Genomic DNA, 21,836 nt, shown 5'->3' with positions numbered 1-21,836 from the left:
TGCAATCTTCAAGCCATTTCACCTACTGAATTTTAAGATTCAGGTCTCCGAGGCAAACTAGGCACGTGACACGGCTTCATTATAAGTAAATCTATCTACCTCAGTGGATTTCAAGGTAGATATTCACATACACACCCTGCTCATCAGTGAGTGAAAGCTTGCTATCATAAAACCTGCAGAGGTCATGGCAACTTTAAATTATCAATTTTTTGCATGGGTTAAGATACAGTCATAGCAAATGAAAGAAAGAACTCTTTTTTGCTCCAACACCCTGCCCAAGCAAGCCTACTTCAAGACATGTCTACAAGTTTCCTTAAGTATTCCAGTAAAGACAAAAATACCTAGATTTAATTTGACAAAATTTCATTACAGTTCTTGCTAAACAATAACATAGTACATCTGTAGTTGCCCTTGAAGAAATACAAAATTATTTGGTGTGAAACGTTGGCAGCTGCTGTCTTTGCCCATGCAGGCTGCAATGCGTGCATAGTGATTTCTGGTGGAGAAGAATACAGTGCTACACTCATACCGCTTCAGGACAAAACTCATGTTTATACTATCAAAAGGTGAACACTCAGAAGAAGAAAGGACCTGATAAAAGTTTGAAGCATTTTGTAAACATCTTTGGGCTTGGAAATGAGAGATTTAACATGAAAATATTAATTATGTTGACAACATTGTAATAAATACCTCTAACAGAACCTTGACTAGAAACCTCTGGAAGTGTTTGGAAAGCCCTTAGCAAGACATATCTAGAGCTCCTGGCAATGACACATAATATTATTTTATTAAGCACTCACAGAAATAAAATAGTCCCTCCTTGAGCATTTCTAGAAACTTTCATCAGAGTTCACAGGTATCATAACGATGTTAATGCTGAAACTCACTAGGACTGCAGCTAATTCTCTTCCTCCCTCTCCCTCCTCCTTTCAAACAGATGATAAAGTCATCCTATTTATTGTAGTCACACATTAATATCACGAAACTTCTTGGGTAGGTAAAACTACTGAAATTCTTACCTCAGATGATTTTGAGTTTTCATAATATATACCTTGAACTAAGTCACCAATAGCACTTGAAATGAGTTCCACAACCTGTAAACGAAAAGGAGAAAAAGCCTTACATCTTTAATTATCACCAAATTTACTAACAAAGTTAATGCCAGGTTTCCAGAGAGATAAGTGGTCACAACTTGCCTTGCAGAAAGCTAGCTGTAAAAGACTCCAGGATTTACTGGGATATATTCTGCACAAGCATGATCCTGTCTCTCTGCTAAAACCTCCACTACAGTAACTCTTCTATCAAAGTTTTAAGTTAATATAAATGAAAAACAAGACTGTTTTTTCTAAAGTGTGAACTATGGAGTGTATTCTCACAAGGATGTTCACAGAACTAATAAATCCCAGTTCATGAATATGAGACAGTACCTCATCTGGGCTTTGTTTTGTTTTGTTTTTTTCCTGCCAAGTAAATACTTCACAATATCTCTCATTGGGAGCTGTTAAAATTCTAATCTTCATGGCTAATACAGAAAAGTCAGAATCCATAGAAAGGTAACCTTTCAAATGTGATCATTTGGTATTCGGGTGCCTTGGGAATGCACTGTGGATGTATTTAGTGCATGGCCTGAGGCTCAGCTGTACCACATACACTGAAAGTCTGCAACACGGGAATGTTTAAATCAGATTTATCAATCTGTATTATCTTCAGCGTTCAGACTTATTTTATTTTATTCAAGCTAAGCCGAAAAATCTGAACTTGATCCAGAATGTAAAACAAGCAGTCCACGGTCTCCCTGGAACTACTGTACAATTTAAAGTTGTGCACATGAACTGTCTTAATTGGAACAAAATACTCAGATTTATTGTAAAATTAAATGCAGGCATTTCAAATAAGCACACCTTAAGGCTACCCCTTTAGTTGCTCACAAAGTTTTAATTTCTTGAATGTTTAATTTCCTATGCGTATGAGTCTATATCTGATTCCTCTTTTTGCTTCCTAAAATTCAACGTAGTTCTTATTGAATTAAAAGATATAGTTTCCATTTTTATCATTCTTGTAACTGAAGACAAGAAGCCAAATGATAAAACCCCTAACAGAAAGATATTCTAACATTTAGGCATACTTTATTTGATAATAAAAACACATTTGTATGCTAGTTTTGAGTACTAGCAGAAAGGTTGTATGTTTTCTTTTTTTTAAACACTGGTTCATATACATATTCATATACACAAAGCAAGCGCTAACTTTAGAAATGGTGCTGATTAAAAGTCATGTTTTTTCTTGCAATGCATATGGGTTAATTTGCAAGACCTATAAAAACAGCCTAAGAAAAAAAATAAAAATTCACATTGCCCTTTAGGAAACTAGATACCGAAGAAATATTGTAGCAATATGAGCTGCAGAGGAACTGAAAGGACAATGATCCTACAGTGTTACCAGATGTGTTGAGTTATTTAAGTGGGGAACAGAGAAAATGAGGGGCCTTTTTTTTTTTCTTCTCCCCCCCCCGCCTTTTTTTTTTTTTTTTTTTTTTTTAAAGGTATCCGATAAGCCTTATTCCCAAATCCAGGAGGACTGAGTATCGCCAATAGGTCTATGAAAGTCTGTAACTAAATGCCCAGGATCAGATTGTATTACAGTTTATACAAGCAACATCCCAAGATTCTTCTGATGGCTAGGACACATAATACAGATCAATCACTCACTAAAAAATGTTATGGTTTGTGAAATGGTCTGAGCTCAGAGACCTACACTGGTAATACGAAGAGGAATTTACAAAGACACTGAGTCCTACTCTAAATGTCAAAGTGATAGTATGAACTTTTAACAATGCAGCTGGCTCTGGATAACTAGACCTTTTTCCTTTCTCGCCTGAAACTCTAGACTGAGCAGGACCCTGTTTTGGGGTTTCTTTTTTCCACCTCGCCTCTCTCTTTTTAGTGCAACTCTACTCTCAAAGGCAATTTTAACTGACTTAAAACAATCTCAGCAAAACATTTGTGAACAATTGTACCTCTTCCTCTTAGAGTTTTTAAAACATCTTTGGAGAATTACACATCCACTATTTAGAAGAATCCATATATTAAATACCATTATGCCTTTAGTGACATATTGAACACTATATGTTAGCGAGAATTTAGTATTAATATTACCTCCCTTCTTTCCAAATATCTCCTTTTCTTTTTAATAATATTTTTATAAGGTAAATGCAAGGCCATACAGATCACTACCAGGAATGAAATTTCAGTTTCAAGAGCACAGTGGGATGCTTGCATGAGGCTCTGTTACTTCATCAACCCTTAATCCGATCTATGAAAAGCATCTGCTGCTTAACATCAGTGGCCTGGGGTCCTGAGCACTGGGGAAAGCAATGAGAAATGAGGAAACCACATAATTTTCCTCTGCATCCCAAACTGACACAGAGGAAGAAAAATTATTACAGGTTCAGTAGTATTCATGCAGTCAATAATATAGTAACTAGCTCTTATGCAGCATTTTTCATCAGAAAATTTGAAAGCAATCAACATGCCCTGTAAAATTTATTCCCTCCTGTTTTACCACAGAATCATAGAATGGTTTGGGTTAGAAGGGACCTTAAAGATCATCTAGTCCCAACCCCCCTGCCACGGGCAGGGACACCTTCCACTAGACCAGGTTGCTCAAAGCCCCATCCAGCCTGGCCTTGAACACTGCCAGGGATGGGGCATCCACAACTTCTCTGGGCAACCTGTGCCAGTGCCTCACCGCCCTCACAGGGAAGAGCTTCTTCCTTACATCTCATCTAAATCGATCCTCTCTCAGTGTAAAGCCATTACCCCTTGTCCTATCACTACGTGCCCTTGTAAAAAGTCCCTCCCTACCTTTCCTGTAGGCCCCCTTTAGGTACTGGAAGGCTGCTATAAGGTCTCCCTGGAGCCTTCTCTTCTCCAGGCTGAACAATCCCAACTCTCTCAGCCTGTCTTCATAGGAAAGGTGCTCCAGCCCTCTGATCATCTTCGTGGCCCTCCTCTGGACTCACTCCAACAGGTCCATGTCCTTCTCATGTTGGGGGGCCTAGAGCTGGATGCAGTACTCCAGGTGGGGTCTCAAGAGAGTGGAGTAGAGGGGGAGAATCACCTCCCCCACCATGCTGGTCATGCTTCTTTTGATACAGTCCAGGATACAGTTGGCTTTCTGGGCTGCGAGCACACATTGCCAGGTCATGTTGAGCTTCTTGTCAACCAACACCCCCAAGTCCTTCTCCACAGGGCTGCTCTTAAACCACTCATCATCCACTCTGTATTTATGCTTGGGATTGTCCTGACCCATGTGCAGGACCTTGCACTTGGCCTTGTTGAACTTCATGAGGTTTGCACGGGCCCACCTCTCAAGCCTGTCAAGGTCCCTCTGGATGGCATCCCTTCCCTCCAGCGTGTCGACCGCACCACACAGCTTGGTGTCATCAGCAAACTTGCTGAGGGTGCACTCAATCCACTGTCCGTGTCACTGACAAAGATGTTAAACAGCGCTTGTCCCAATACCGACCCCTGATGAATGCCACTGGACTGCTCTCCACTTGGACTTTGAGCCTTTGACAGCAACTCTTTGAGCGCGACCATCCAGCCACTTCCTTATCCCCCGAGAGGTCCATCCGTCAAATCCACGTCTCCAATTTAGAGACAAGGATATTATGTGGGACAGTGTCAGATGCTTTGCACAAGTCCAGGTAGCTGATGTCAGTTGCTCTTCCCTTATCCACCAACGCTGTAACCCCGTCATAGAAGGCCACCAAATTTATCAGGCACAATTTGACCTTAGTGAAGCCTTGTTGGCTGTCACCAATCACCTCCTTATTTTCTATGTGTCCTAGTACAGTTTCCAGGAAGATCTGCTCCATGACCTTGCTGGGCACAGAGGTGAGACTGACTGGCCTGTAGCTCCCCGGGTCTTCTTTTTTTCGCCTTTTTAAAAATGGAGGTTATTTTTCCCCTTTTCCAGTGAGTGGGAACTTCCCCAGACTGCCACAACTTCTCAGATATGATGGATAGTGGCTTAGCCACTTCCCTCAGGACCTGTGGATGCATCGCATCAGGTCCTATGGACTTATGCACCTTCAGGTTCCTTAGATGGCCTCGAACCTGATCTTCTATCGTGGGCAGTTCTTCATTCTCCCAGTCCCTGCCTTTGCCTTCTGCAACTTGGACGGTGTGGCTGGAGTACTTGCCAGTGAAGACTGAGGAAAAAGAGTCAGTGGGTACCTCAGCCTTCCCCATGTCCCGGGTAACCAGGTCTCCAGTTTCCTTCCGGAGAGGGCCTGCATTTTCCCTAATCTTCCTTTCATCACCAACATACCTATGGAAGCTTTTCTTGTTGTCCTTGACATCCCTGGCCAGATTTAATTCTATCAGGGCTTTAGCTTCCCTAACCTGATCCCTGGCTGCTCAGACAGTTTCTCTGTACTCTTCCCAGGCCACCTGTCCTGGCTTCCACCCTCTGTAGGCTTCCTTTTTGTGTTTGAGTTTGTCCAGGAGCTCCTTGTTCATCCATGCAGGCCTCCTGGCGTTTTTGCCTGGCTACTTCTTTGTTGGGATGCATCGCTCCTGAGCTTGGAGGAGGTGATCCTTGAATATTAACCATCTTCCTCAGGCCCCTCTTCCCTCCAGGGCTGTATCCCATTGTACTTGACCAAACAGATCCCTGAAGAGGCCAGTCTGCTCTCCTGAAGTCCAGGGTAGCGAGCTTGCTGTGTACCCTCCTCGCTGCCCAAAGGATCTTGAACTCCATGATTTCATGGTCACTACAGTCAAGGCTGCCCTTGAGCTTCACATTCCCCACCAGACCCTCCTTGTTGGTGAGAACAAGGTCCAGCACAGCATCTCTCCTTGTTGGGTCCTCTATCACTCGGAGAAGGAAGTTATCATCAATGCATTCCAGGAACCTCCTGGATTGCTTATGCCCTGCTGTGTTGTCCCTCCAACAGCTATCCGGGTGGGTTCAAGTCCTCCATGAGGACCAGGGCTTGTGAACATGAGGCTGCTCCTATCTGTCTACAGATGGCCTCATCCACTCGGTCTTCCTGATCAGGTTGCCTGTAGTAGACCCCCCACTATAATGTCACCTCTCCCTGCCTTCCCTTTAATCCTGACCCATAAGCTCTCAGTCTGCTCATCCATCCCCAGGTGCAGCTCCATGCACTCCAGCTTGTCACTGACACAGAGGGTGACACCCCCTCCTTATCTCCCCTGCCTGTCCTTCCTAAAGAGCCTGTATCCTTCCACTCCAACACTCCCGTCATAGGAGCCATCCCACCACGTCTCAGTGACGCCAATAAGATCATAGCCCTGCAGGCATGCACACGTCTCTAACTCCTCTTGTTTATTCCCCATGCTACATACCTTTGCACAGAGGCATTTGGGCTGGGCTCCGGATGAAGCTGACTTACTGGCTGGAGTGGCTGGAATTCCTTTGTGCTGCTCTTTGGGTGCTCTCCTGCTGACCTGTGATCCCTCTCCAGGCACTGGGCATCTTTTGCTGGCACTGGCATCAAACTGGTAGGAGTGGGATGGGTTGAGGTTCCCCTCCCCTGGCAACTTTAGTTTAAAGCTTTCTTCACCAACTTGGCAAGCCTATGACCCCCTTATGTAAGGGGAAAACAGTGACAGGGAACTGATTTTCCCCAAAATTATGCAGCACGCCAGTGGAAGAGCAGAAAACAGTATCCAAGTTGTCTCTATTCTCATCAGCGCCTTTCCGCCTGACCACTGTCCTGTTCCACTTGCTGACATTTCTGAGAAGCAAGTTTGAAGAGCAGGAAAGGTAGATGAAAAATCAAGTGCTCCCAACTGCTTTTCTTCTCTTCTCCTTTGAAGGTTGAGCTCCATTTTAAACAAGTCCAAAGATGGGGAAAGGGAAGAAAGGATTGCCAGAATTAGTGCTTGAAAACAGCAACATCTCAAAAGAGACCACAGGCAGCCTATTCATAATCTCTCTTCCCACTGTTTTTCCAATCCTCTACAAGTTTTTGAGAAGCCTGGTCCCTCTTAGGTACTCAAGATGAGCAGGAGTAACATCATACTGAGAGAAAACAAACTTCCACTCTATTTTTCATTTTCCACTCTGCATCAGCATCTTCCAAAGCATTGTGTTTTCTGCTTCCCCAGAGCATCTGCAGGGCTAGGAACTGCCCAGGGGATGACCCATTACTTGCAAGTGACAAGTGCACATGCAAATAATTTCACGCTCTTTAAACACATGTTCTGAAACAGTTCTGCCAGTGTTCATTTTTTTGTTGTTGTTGTTTTTTTCTTTTCCTAAGGAGGTATTACTTCAACAGCTTTTGTAGAGATGTGATCTCTTCTGCTTTTAAAAGGTCAACGCAAAGGCCATCAATTTAGGATGAACATAGGGAAAAGAGATGGATTGTTAAAGCTAAAAAACTCTTCTACTATCTAGGCAGACTAAGTGTATAACATGATGTAAATTCTGGACACAAGCACGTGATTGCTGAGTCCATAGCAAGACAGAACTCATGCTCTGACCTCTCCAATTTGTGCAAATATGAAATAGTCCAGAAGACTGTGCTATGTTTCAATGCTAGAAGAGCTCTGTAGGTTTGAAGACCACAAGTTTGGTGAGGATCTGCCCTTTTCTGGTATAGTAACTTATTTGTCAAAAATGCACAGCTTTAGCCTTTCAAGGGTCTTTAAATTTACTTTGAGTCTAGTTTCTCAAGCTCAGATTTTCTAAATATTGACTGAAGAAATAAAATGGTGGTAATTTTCTTAGCAGTTCAGAAAATTACTCGGGATGTTCAATGAACCACACGTTGAATTTCCTCCCTCCTTTTTCTGAAATCACACTAAATCTTTCAGGTAGTTTACTGAGGACCCATCTATAACATAATTCAGGGTTCAGAATTCCCAAAGCATTCTGTATACATGATGACACAGAATAGGGCCATGCGTTCACTGTCACAGGTACAGCAGCACGGTTCTTGCCTGCAGCTGACCGCCCTGGGGAATCCAGCTCCGTCTATAAAAAACAGAGGTGTATTTTAATTAAAGTGAAACTTTAAATCTAGAAGGACTGCAGGGAAATCACAGAATATAAGACATATTGGTAGAATACTTTCTCTGAAGTTAGAATATAGGATTCAGACTCCTTCAAGCACAGTAAAAAAATGGATTCTGGGCCCCACTCATCCTTCACAAGATTTCTAAACACCTGGATGAAAAGAAGACGCTGCTGCCATCAGTTTAGGAACTCAAGCACTTTGTTCCCTTTACTTGTCTTCAAAATATTTTGTTTAAAGTTCACTGCAATATAACACTGCATATGTATTTTTTCCTGTTTTTCATTCTAGTTTAAAAAAAGGAATAAATTTGAGCTCCATTCAATGTGTGGTGGTTTTATTTTAAATTCGGCAGCTGAAATGGAATTGATTACACAGACCACTATTTCAGAGCAGTAATACAGTGTCTCTCCATACTCTACCAGATATTTTCAAGGGGAACATCAGGGAAAGGATGAAGCTCTTGTGGGAGGACAGGGAACAGCACTAGGAAGAACACAACAATAGATATATCTTTGTTCCTCATCCTTCCCGATTTCGATTTGACAAACTTCCTTATCTTTGCCAAATTCCTTTCAAGAAGGACCACAAGTAATTCCTTCCTGTCTTAGTGTTGAAACAGTACCCTTTCCTCATACATCTGCTGTGACAGACCCTACTCCTTGCTGCTGATGTGTAGACTTGAAAACGCAGCAAGACTTCTCCATACAAGTAAAGAAGAAAATTAGATAGTAAAGAAACATTAAATGTACAGATAAAAGTTCCTTCAACTTGCATTTGACTTCCCTCCCCAAACAAGTGTTAACTTTTGAAAATATTTCCACACTTAAAAATTCCACGGAAAGTTCTTCAAATTAAATATTCTCCTGCATTTGACACAGAAACACTGCAACACTAGCAAGATAAAGATGAAACTCAGTAAACAGATGAAATTGGATTTTGATTGTTCAATAATACCTAAAAAAAGGGAGCAAAAACTCTATGGAGTATCAAGAACCCTGGAATTCAATTTTCTTTCCTGGTTAATCTCCTCAAACATCATTAGTCATACAGGTAACTAAGTGTACTAGCCTACAGATTTTTTTTTTTTTTTTAACGTAGTGTTTATTGAATCCTATTGGATTTGCTATCTGAAATCATCTTGAGCTTTACTATTTTTTGAAGCTGTTCCTCACTTAGTTGAAACACACAGAAAGGACTCCTCACAGTGATTTGCTTTCTAGCAAGCTTTAAATGCTCTTGGAAAACACATTTATGGTTTTCTTCACCCTGTTAATGACGAATTAGTAGCAAAATCTTATGTGCAACGTAAACACATCACCCAAACCCACTACCTGATAAAAAGGTACTTCCTAGACATAAAAAAAATCCTTCAAAATAATCAGCAGTAGTCAATTTGAATATTGCTAGTATTATTAAATACCTACCTTAAGGTCAGTCTACCTTAAGGATTTTCAACAGTGTTAAGTTACCCTTTTTATGCTGATGCAACACTATCCACAGAAGGGGTTTGCACTAGTATAAAGACTTTTAGTGCATAATTCAGTCATTTTCCTTAACGATAACATAACCAACAGAAGAAACATCGTTTTCCCTTCTCTACCTCCACATAGTACCTTACACAGTGTATTAATATCTTTGCAGATCCAATGCAGCAGATCCTTGCACTCAGCCAACTGTTGATGAGTGAGTCAGGTTAGAGAAGTATGTGATTTCTTCAGCTTGACGCTTTTGGATGGGGTGATTTCGTTACACATCTTTCTTCTATACAAAACAGTGAAGAAAGATGGTATCATGACTACAGGGTTCTGTAGCTATAAAACCCTCCTCATCAATAAATGACGCAGAAGAGCATGGCTATAAAACACTATTTCCAGTCATGCTGGTATAGACAACCATTAAACTGGGATATGTTCACAAATGAATTGCAGATTAAACTGAATAAAAAAAAAAAAATCTGATCAGCTCCAAGTTGACAGCAATTATACCTGCAAGTGGTATTAACTATTTTGCATAGACTGTATCTGAGTAAACGTGAATCAGAAGTAATACCATTTAGCATCTGATGGTATGGAATCACCTATTAGATGGAATCTACTAAATGAAACTGCAGATGTTTGTTAAACTAGCAAATCAACAACCCACTGTACCAGGAGTAGCAGCAATCAGATTCTAGACTCCAAGTGAAATGCTGCTGAATTTCAAAACACTAATATTATCGACCAGTTCCAGTCCACCCAAAGATTCAATCTTCTTGCTAGCCAACAAGATGTCAAATACTTCAGCATTTTGTTTAAAATACAATTAACTCATCTACATTACTGCTGTAATTTTATGCACTATAGTATGTTATTGCACTGAAGCCACTCCAGATATAAAGGCACTTTTACTAAAAATTTGACCCTGGGAAGGTTCACTTTAAAGACAAGCTTTACAGCAGTGCAAAAAGAGTGGAGGATACATAATCTATCACTCTATTTACAGGACACATATATTTTAACCTTTCCTAGTAGTACAATGTGTATAAACACCTGCTGGGAAGGAATGAAGAAGAGGAAGCCAAATTCTTCTCAGCGGTGTCCACTGACAGGATGAGGCAATGGGCACAAATTAAAACATAAAATTCCAACTGGACACATGAAAACACTTCACTGTGAGGGCACCAAACAATGGAACAGGTTGCCCGGAGGGGTTGCAAAGTCTCCATCTGTGGAGATATTTAAAAGCCATCTGGACATGGTTCTGGGCAACCTGCTCTAACTGACCCTGCTTGAGCAGGGGGGTTGGACTAGATGATCTCAAGAGGTCCCTTCCAACCTCAACCATTCTGTGATACCAGCAGCTGGTGGAGGAGGACCACACATGATTTTGCATACTCACATCTGCAGCACAAGTAATAATAACTTTTCTTGTCTTTGAAATAATAAAACCAAGAGTACAAAGCTCACGCCAAATACTCTCTTAGGGAAGGGTTAAGTTTATGATTGTACTAGGAACAGATTTCCCTTTTATGAATAGTTAAGATCTTGGGAGACTAAGAAAGGCCATCCAGACAAATCATAGATTTTTATCACTACTGCTAACAGCTTTGAACTGCAACAGAATCATCACAAAAATCTATTTTCACTTTTTAAAAGTGTATTCTCTGTTGAAGTTGTACTCCAGGTGGACAGCTGACTATATACTAACCACTGTGACCTCCACTCCTTCTGCAAAATTGTTTACTAACTGCCTTGTCATGAAAGTCCACCTCGAGAACCAAGTATTCCGTAAGATCCCATCAAACCAAAGACGGATGTTGGTATGTATTAAGTCTTTACTCACCAAAAAAAAAAAAAAAAAAAAAAAAAAAAAAAAAAAAAAAGTAGTCTGTTTGAGATAATATTGTTAAGACAGTATTTCACCAGAAACAGATTTGATTGCTTTTTATCCTACCATGCACTCTCAGTATGAATCTTATTATGTTTAAGAAACAGACTTTAAATAAAGCCAAGAAAACAGAACTTGTGATCTTCCAGTGCTTCAGCTATAAAAAGAATGAAGTTGGCATCGCAAAAATCGCTCATGGAGGACATCACCTTCTGCAACTTTATGAAAACTCGTTTTCATTTTATAATTTGTGTATGAGCTAAAGCTATTTAGCAATGAATTCCCCTATGATGATTATTCATGGCTGTGAAAGAAAGAGCTGTAATGAACATCTCTGCTTTAAGAAACCCGGACAGTGCCAATACCTATTCTAAGTAAGTGGTGAATGAAGCAGCAGAACTGCTGGCTCTTGAGAGTCCTTTCTCACAGTGTGCATCTCATGCAGAATAAAACAGTGCAAACCCACAAGTTTTCATTACTTCAATTTCTTAGAATAAATTTTGTTTTCTTTTGAATATCCATTTCCTACATATTCTGGCAGTGATCAACATCTTGGATACAGTTTCTTATTAACAGTTAAGGAAATATCAAATATAGCCACTTTTTAATGTTTGCCTCAAACCTTTGAAAGGCAATTTCTTCTTTGAAAAGTGAGGGGGTCTGCCTTAAAAAAAAAAACAAACAAAACCCACAAGAACTTTTCTTCCATAATTTGGCCTTAACATTCAATGAAATTGATTTTATATATACACACACACATGATATGCATACCTATATATCTCTCAAAGCCTGGAAATATTTTTGACTCCTAAGCCATTTGCCTTTACCACTAGACAACTGTCAATTCCGTGTCATACATTAAGGGAGCAAACAACAGAGAGGCAGACACTGCTACCCCAACTATCCAGAACACATTTCCAAAGTACAGCAATTATCCTGAGATCTTGAATGACCTCTGACTTTCCCCTCAACAAAATCAGCTTTTTCTTCAGTTTCTTCAAATTAGTTTTCATTTTCTTCTTCATTGATGCTCAACAGACATCTCTGAAAAGCCCTCTCTTTTTCATGTATAGATAGCATATTAATATTTTCCAGACTATTCTGTTCATTAGAATGAGGCAAACAGTAGTTCTATCAGAAAAAGAACTACTTAACCATGTGTCAGAAGTAGCTGTGCGGTTTACCTCTGAGGAGGACAATACCTACCTGGAATAATGACAGGTATTCGATTCAGGAACTCAAGCAGTAAACATTGACTTTGATCTGCTGGGCAGACCAGAGAAGCAGAAAGGCATGTCCGATTGATACTACGAGGAAGGCAGATTCAGATGCAAGCTGAGGAAATTGTTAAGTGAGGCGATTCAGAGGCAAGAACATTAAATGGACTTTGTGCAAACCAGTATGAAAATCTTTAGCAGTTTATTGAAAATTTATCAGAACTGAGTGGGTAACTTTTTCCTGAGACTGTTACTTGCTCAGTCAACATAGCATTGAGACAGAATCTCAAACACTCACAATTCAGTTCTCGATAGCTCCATGCCTCGATGCTTTCCAAATATTCTTGCAGTATATTTTTGGGAAAGAGCTTCAGTCTTAGACTTGGTGATTCACAGTGATACCTATGACTACATATTTTGCTATCAGTCTCAATCTCAGTCCTTCCATGTTCTGCAGCAGTCATTCTGCTACAAGGCACTGGCTGTAAGTCATACAGGTCCATAAGGGAAGTGGCAGAAATCACTCTTTTTTTTCTCTCCTTTTTTTTTTTTTTTCCCTTTTTTTTCCAAACTATTTTTTCATGCAGAAGTGGGAGGACAGAAAAAAGACTGGATTCTAAACATAAAATTTTCCAGCAGTGCCATGGCCAAGAACCACAGAAAAATAAACTCTTTCAACACAGACCTATACTAACCCCAGTGGAGTCTAGCTTTGGGAAAGCTTAATATAAGCATTAGCTTTAAAAACCAGTACAGGTGCAAAAGGCCACTAAGGTAAAGGATAGACCTGTTTGAGGAATGTACTGATTAGGAATCAAAACAAAGTTAAGTGGTTGTAATCTCAAAACTGACATTCACTGCAATGCAATAGAACTCTTACAGATCAAAAAGGAGACTGTTTCTAACCTATTACCACAATTACAGATTAAGTCTAATTTTTAGAATTTCAATTAAATTAATAAGTTAACAAGCCATGTCACCTAATCCTCTAATTTAACTTCTCCAAAAGATTACTTTTCAAACATATAACTACAGCCATTAAGGTAATGAAATTTTACAAATATTTAATTATATTACCAGTTATAGATAGGAAAAGTGAAATAAAAAAAAAAATCTGTAAAAGATTCAGAAAACTGCATGCTTCATTTGCTCAGATGTTATTTTAGGGGCTACAAATTTACTTCTTGAAAACAAAGGCAAATGATGCACTTGCTAAGGAACTGTTCCACTGACACAAGCCTGGAAAGGGGCAATGGGAAGAGCACAATGCAGTAATTAGGAGATTTACTAGCATCATTTTTCTACAATTTTATCATCATCATCACAAGAACTGTTACCTCTAATGACAGCAGAAATGCTAGACAAAAGTTTTAAGGCAGTAGTGTGGGAAAAATTTTATTACCGAGTACTGATCCCAATACGTTTTCATCATCTATCTCTAACATACAGGATTTTTTTTCCCCTAATGCTTAAATTCTTTCATCAACTATTATAAAGAGTGCCTTTTTGCTACCAAAGGAACTTCACATGACTGTCAACAAAACTTTAGTTAAGACATCTTCTTATTAAAAATCCAGTGTTTGAGAACATTGGGCAGAAAAAACAATACATGTCCATTAAATGGACATAAAGTTTGTTTGAGTTACAGTCTCTTAAGTTTTACTTTAAGGTAAACTAAAACCAAATTTACCTCTCAGAAGTGGATGCAAATTAGTAAATTTTGGTGCACCCTAAAAGTAATTATTAAAACTAATAACAGTTTTCTTAAGAATTGATTCATAATTATATATGAATCATAACAATGTATTTCTCAGTACTGAAAGCGTGTTTGCATTCTCCAATAAAATCTATGCTAAGTTACATGCTCAATATTGGCATACATCTCAACATTTTAAGATACAGAATGCTTATTTAGGGCTGCCCAAAGAAGAGCTTTATTCTGTAATAATGCAATCATGGTGGCTATGTTGTCTTATGTCATCTCCTCTTAGGTTAAAGGTTCAAAAACATTACAATTCTTCCTTGGTTTTCTTCTCCCCCATTACCCAGATAAAACACTGCTCCTTAAATGTACTTTTTCATAAATCAGTTCAGAGCTCTTTAAAGTTATCTATATTTTTCAGTAGTGTCTGGTTTTGAGACACGCCCCTGTGGCACTCTAAAATACTAAATTAGAATAAAAAATACTCAGCAATACAGATACTGTCCTACTCCCTATCTAGTCCAGTATGTCACCATCAAACAGTGCCTCAGGGGAAGGTACAGCAAGACAGACATGATAACATACTTCAGAAAAGCTCTTTATCCTGCTCTCTAAAAAATATTCTGAAGGTTGTTTTTCTTCATTTTTTTCTCTCAAGAACTCAACTTCACTATCAAACTTCATAACCTGGGTCTCAATCTAACCTGATCTCTGCTTCTTACCAAATTCACACCTCAGTGCCACCTAGCTGCTCTGTGAGCTGGTCATTTTAAAGGTACTCATCTCTAACAGCAGCTTGTATCAGGCAAGAAAAAGGAAGTACAGACCTGAGCAGAGGTGAAGAGCTAAGAATAATTAAAAATATATACAGGATTTGAAAATGGTTTTATTATCAGCGTCAGTTTTCTATATTAACACTGTAACTGGGAGCAAACACATTACTTCTGGTCCTCACCTTTTCTCCATGATTTTTTTCATCCCACCTGCTCTGATCAATACAGATACTGAATTTCAGAAGGAAAATTCAGATTAAGGGCCTTTGTTTATTTTATGTAAAATATAATGTAAATATACTTTGCGGGTATTTATGGTTAACATTTTTCACCAAAGAAAACAATGAAGAATAAAACTTTCAAAATAACTTTCATTGCTCTGAAAATAACTCATCTCACAACTATATTTACCAAGAAACAGCTTCTATTCACCTCAAACAAAATGAAAAGTACTGTTCTGAGGGACAGTAATTTGGACTTACTACAAGTCAGTGGCTGCTAATGGCTGCCTTCACATTGGCAACAAGACATTTCCTCTTAAAAAGGATATCTCTTACAGGATTCTTGATGGTGTGCACTCTTCATGTTCTTTAGAATAAGTTTTCAGTTTTGAAGAGAGGACCAGAAAACTGCCACTGATTCTAGGAATCATTTCTTTAGCCAGTCCATGACTCTTCACTGTTTTAATACTTAAAATATTTTTTTTAAAGTTTATGTTCTTCTCTTGACATCATTCAGGGAAAGAAAAAGCCTGATACAAGTACTACCTTTCTTAAATGACATTTAAAAATTAAAATTGTAGATTCTAGCTGACTTGCTTGTCAATTCTCAAAAACGTCAATTTACATCAAAAGAGCGACTGGCATAATTCCAGAAATGAGATGCTCTCCATATCCTTCACTGGTCAACAAGGAACCAAGTTGCTCAAGTTCAAAACTGAGCCTTCCCCATAGGACCACAAGTGATACTACAGAAGTAGAAACCATACTTCAAGATAAGCAGCTCTTTTATGAAGCACAATGTACATTCAGAGTGTTGCAACAGGAAGACATAGAAGACTTACATGAATAACTTGTTGATGTTTATGCAAACACAAGGCCTATTTTGTAAACAACACATTTGTGCCTTTAGGAATACATATACTTAACATAAGGAAATGCATCCACTATATAAGTACTACATCTGTGTTACTGTTTATTTATAAACAAATAATGCTTAATAAAACAATGCGGTTCTATAATGTGGTCTTCTGGCAGAGCTCTGCATTGACAGACAAGATTCTTATATTCAGTTCCAAGCTTTCAGGCTGCAGATTTTGAAGTGCTTCTGTGAACAGTTTAATTATTCCAACAAGAGCTCACTGAATTATAGTGGGAAAAACAGAGTAATTCTTAAGATTTCAATAAGAACTACGGAGAACACTACCATTACATGTATTCCAGGGTTTTGGGCTAGGCTTTCCCCCCCCCCCCAACTTACTTTCTTTCTTCCTTTGGGGGGGGGGGGGGGGCGGGGTTATTTTTTGTTTCAGATATGCTGGTTTTTTGGTGCTTTGGTTTTGGTTGGTTGGTTTGTGGGTTTTTTTTTAAATACAAAAGGATGCCTTCCTATCAGTTTATGGAGTTGCAAGCAATGCATTTGCAGATTATTTTATCATTTTCTTTAGTCAGCAGCACATCACAGTAAGCATTGCACTAAAATGCATCATTTCATCCTTCTGAAGTTTTACATATCACTGTCTTCAGAGTGTGAGAGGATCAAAACTGGTCATAAGTATATCTTTTATGCACCCTCTCCATAGTTTCATAAGACAACTGATGCTCTAGGAAGCTCCAGCTTTAATGCTGCAACAGGTTTCTTCCAACTTATTTGTGATATACCCTGAAAAAGCACATTATTTGATAATATCATGGTCAATATTCACACACCACTTGTGTTAAAACATCCATATTACATATCTGGCTGACTGGTGACAAAAATGCCAACTAATGCTTGTTACTTTTGCTGTTTGCATCTGAGTGCCACCCTAAAAATACTACAAGAAGTGAAGGTTTCTTAAGCAGAAATCAAAGACAAAACTAACACTTTTTTCTACCAGATTCAAGGAAGGACTTTCAAGCAACAAAACTTGCTGTTAGCGGTTTCATCCCCATATCCTTGGCTAGGCTAAGCAAGATAACCAATGTTAAAGATATATTACCTTCAGATGGCAACAAAGAACTGTTAAACATATCCTCTTATGCTTCTTAATAATTTATTCACATATTTATTTTGAACTGCATATAGTCACATATCCCACAAGATAGTTGGGAGGTACCTTATTTTGTTAGGCAAACATCATTTACTTTTCCATCTCTCCCACATCTACATGTTTACAATGACTTTTACAAATATCTTATCACAATCCTAATATCAAAACACTGCAACCTCAAAATGAGAAAACCTATCAAAACCCCATCATTCCATAAAACACATCCCAATCCAATAAATCAGCACATTACCAGGCATTACTGTGTTGTTATTTAAGGAGCAAAACCCAGCCATGCCCTTCCTTGTCAAAGGCTCACCATTCCTAAACCCACTGCTGATATACCGACTACTAAAAGATCCCAACCCAATTCATCTTTGGGGTCAAGTCTGTTCTAAAATCCATGGATTAGCAATGCAGTTCTGAAGTAAGGTTTTATCCATATCATCTTCAATCAACAACATAATTTATCGCCACAATCAGCAGGCCAAGAAAAGCCACCATCCAAAATACAAAGTAGACAAAAAAAAAAGGATAGTTTATATAAGGTGATCAAAAAGTTAACACGAACGTACAAAAGAATTGTACGTACATGGAATCTGATCAATCTAATGCTTTGTAGCTGTAAAAGTTTTTTTTAATTACTGTTCATTTTAAACTGTTTTTATTACCTGAATAAACGTAGAATTTTGTCATGGTTACAAAAATGTACCATGCAGCTGCACCTGCCCTTCAGTACTTTATTTTAAGCCTCAGTCAATACCAACTTTGTAATAATAATTAACGTCTCATAATTTCACAAAGTGAAAAATGAGAATACTTTCTTCTGAATTATTACATGTGTTCAAAAAGCAAAATTTTAGATGACTTTATAATAGCACAACAGCAGAACTTATCTTACAGGAGGCTTCCTAACTGACATTTCAAGAAATCTAGAGTTCTTGTACCTCAGATATTAAAAAAACCAAACCCAAACCACCCCCCCAACCCTTCTTTTGCATAACTTCAGCAAACATGCAAGAAGTATAAGCACTAGTTTAAAAGAACCCCCCCCCAAAACACAAACCCTGAGCCTTGAATCTTAACGTCATTACAGCTATATTCTACAACAGCAGCAAGAGGAAAATTACTACGAATTAACAACAACAATTCCTATATTTAATGTTATTTAAAAATCAAAGTGTTACCTAAGGCAATTACCTTGCAGCCTTTTAATATCTACAGGGAAAAGCCTAAGGGAAAATAATTGACTTTGCTAATTTTACCCTTGGCAATTATAAAATAGCTCTGCATTTCATTACGACTACAGAATTTCACATCTAATTGTCAGCCCTGAGAGAAGCACAGAGATAAATGCATCATACACAAGCTCAGACAAGAGTTTAACAGCACAATAAAATTATCTTGGTAGCAGTGGTTTCAGTTAATGTTAAAACCCTCTTTAGTTTAAATTCTAGTCTCTACAACAGCTATGCATGCCTATAGAGGTTTTAGCCTACCATGGTCAGTACCACGTACAATATAATGCTGCTCATTTCATTAGCCAGTTTGCTGAGCTACCAAATAAATGCCAGCAAAAAAGCAGTCCTGTGATTTTTACTTTTTACATAAAAGAAAACAAAACATTATGAAGGAAAAAAGTCACAGTTATTTCACACTGCTGAAAAACAGATGCCAGATTTGAAAATTCATCATTTACAAAAGAATAAATACAGTATGTTTAAATCATTGCACCTGTCAAGAGATTTCTATAGCTTGTACTTCAATTTTTCTAACTTTGCTAGTAGGGTTAGACGTATGAAAAAGAATAATTTACTAAGTCAATCAGTTTCCATAATGCCATCCCACTTATCGTATGTAGAAGCTATGAAAGTATTTAGATGTCAGAAAAATGAAAAAAAGTGCTAAAATGTTTTGGCAGAATTTTCCGACATGCAGTATAATGATTGCTTTTTAAAAAAAAAAAAAAAAAAAAAAAAAAGTATTTCTCTGCACTTGTGCTTCATTTCACTCTAGGCTTGTTTCCTGGCAAGTCTTCAGGGATTATACATTGCTGGTGCAATACTTAATGATGTACTAAATGCAAAGTAATAGGTGCTACATTTTATAAAAGTTTCCTCTTATGTTGAAACAAAAAATTGATGTAAGGTTAAATCCTTTAGTCTGTCTTGAGAATCCTACCAAGTACTAAAAAAAAAAGAAAAAAAAAAAAAAGAAAAAAATGGATACAAATCAACAATAATTAGTAAAATCAATTGCACCGCATTTTGGTTATGGTATGACTAAAATTTTGCACTATTTAAAACTTTTTTTAATACTTACTACCAGTTATCACCATAATGGCTTAACCCACTATTCCAGCAGATTGACATCTAATTTTTCTGTCTCTCCTCCTGAATCTCAGCTCTGTTACAAAATGACACCACTTTTGAGAGAAACTGTCACACTCATGATCAAAGCAGTACAGAAATACTCAACTACCATCTCGAGGAGCGTTAGCACGAGAATCTAAAAACAATAGACTCCTTAAGGTCAGGATTAAAACTATGTTGATTATTGACAATTGCACACGTGGCAAACATTTATTTTACATTACAATATGGCAGCAATCTTCACATGTATAAAAAGTACCCCTGCAAAAAATAATTGTTTTCTGTTTCCAGTGGAATGGCACACTTAAGGTCTTCAGCCATACATGTAGTTAGGTGTTACACTAGGCTGGCACAGGGATGCCCAGGAATCTCTCTCCACCACAGGAGGTTTTAAGAACAAGCTAGACAAACACATCAAGAATGATTTGGTGTAGCTCATCCTGTCTGGGGAAAAGAAGAACTGACTAGAGAGATGATCTCTTAAGGTTACCATCAGTCTCCTTTTCTAAGATCGTACATATATACAATTCATTTGTCATGAAAAACATTTTGCTGTAAAGTTTCAAACAGTTTGGCTGAGCAGCTGGATTGCAGCTGCCCTTTAGAAGCCAGTACATCCACAATAATAGCGCAATCCAATACTCAGGGGCATCCAAGTGCCTAACAAAGTAATTTTATTAAGAGCAAAAAGTCACCTGAGCGCTGTGTAGACAAAGAAATGAAGCTTTTTCCCCTCAAGAATTCCCTAGGACAAACAAACCTTTCACAAAGCACAGCGTAAAACAAAACAACAAACCAAACATGTCTTCAGCTGGCAGTCTGCCAGAGGTGGTGTAGTCTGACATGTCCTGAGGATGCTACTGCACATACGTTAAATTCACCAAATTAACCACTCATCCATTACTACACTTGCTTCAGAATGTGTATTAAAGGCCTCACCACAGTAATTCTACAGGACAGTGGTAAACATGTTCACACCAGCAGCAGCCTGTCAATCTATCTACAGCCATAATGTAAGTATGCTGATTTTTAAAGGATGCTCCATATATACATACATATCGTAACTGCTTATTTTTTAAAAAGTCTCTCTTTCGGAAGATTCACTAATAGTTACTTGCTCTGGCAGTATAAGAATTTTTTTCTTTTTACCTTGGTATTCTGCAGCTGTGCAAGGCTTGTGCAAGCATTTGCTAGAAGAAAATCTCCACTCAAAACAGCCATTTTATTTCCAAACTGCATATCCTTCAGTGGGCCATCACAGGACTTGAGCTCACCAATATTCACTATGCCACGATGCACCAGAAAGGCAGTGTGGATCAGTTCCGTAATCTCGGCCAGACTTCTTTGACTGAATGCAAACAAAAAGTACAATTATTTTTGATGCTATGAATAAAATACAGATTCTTGCGGGGGGAGGGGAGCCAACCACATGTGCTAAACAGGTATTTTATGAATTATCATGTAGCTCTTCTACATACTTCTAGAAGCCACAACTGGGAAGTGTTAAGCAGAGAGAACTATCATTAACTGTTTCCAGGTAAGCCACAGGTACCACAGGTTCCATTTGGAGGAAGGCTGCCCTTTGTTTGAATTCTTTCACAAAATAAAGCTAAGTAATCAATACAGTCCTCACGGTGCTTTCTTTTTTTGTTTTGTCTTGTAGAAGCTTGAGGGACACTGACATGAGGAAAATGCCAAGCAGAAAGTACTGATGGGAAGGAACAAAGGGCATATCAGCAGGGGAGTCATGAGCAAGCCGATCTGAACACCATAAGAATGCTGCAGTCAATGACTGCTCAAATTAGAGTTAAATTAATAACAGGATACCTTGCAGTTCAATAATACCAAAGGGGGAGGGCGCAGGGGGGGAAAGGAGAAACAGCTGAACATTTTAAAACCGTGTACTAATGATATTTCACTGGTTGTTTTAGTCTTAAGAAGCAAAGGCAATTGTCCAGCAAAGGGGCAGACCCAATTTTATTTGGATAGGTTAACAAATCACTTCTTATTCCAACACACAGCGTGCTACATTCTGAATTTAGGGGTTTCAAATCCCTGTGAGAGGCTTGCCCTCTATTTTTCATTTTTTGGAAGAGGCATGA

The 21,836-nt window shown here is 38.6% G+C and overlaps 1 protein-coding gene across 3 annotated transcripts in view; it reads right to left on the bottom strand.

Moving 5' to 3' along the window:
* PDSS2 (decaprenyl diphosphate synthase subunit 2) overlaps positions 1–21,836 on the bottom strand; it is a 122,297-nt gene that overhangs the window by 28,180 nt on the left and 72,281 nt on the right. For all 3 annotated transcript variants that reach the window (XM_030007481.2, XM_030007480.2, XM_030007479.2), the window contains exons 3-4: positions 20,884–21,082; positions 1,020–1,094 (exon numbers count right to left, since the gene is read on the bottom strand). In XM_030007481.2, coding sequence (XP_029863341.1) covers positions 1,020–1,094; positions 20,884–21,082 — 274 coding nt within the window. The remainder of the gene's footprint in view (positions 1–1,019; positions 1,095–20,883; positions 21,083–21,836) is intronic.

Source organism: Aquila chrysaetos, chromosome 2 (genome assembly GCF_900496995.4).
Source record: "Aquila chrysaetos chrysaetos chromosome 2, bAquChr1.4, whole genome shotgun sequence".
NCBI classification, from domain to species: domain Eukaryota; kingdom Metazoa; phylum Chordata; class Aves; order Accipitriformes; family Accipitridae; genus Aquila; species Aquila chrysaetos.
This window is presented reverse-complemented; position numbering and strand designations above follow the sequence as displayed.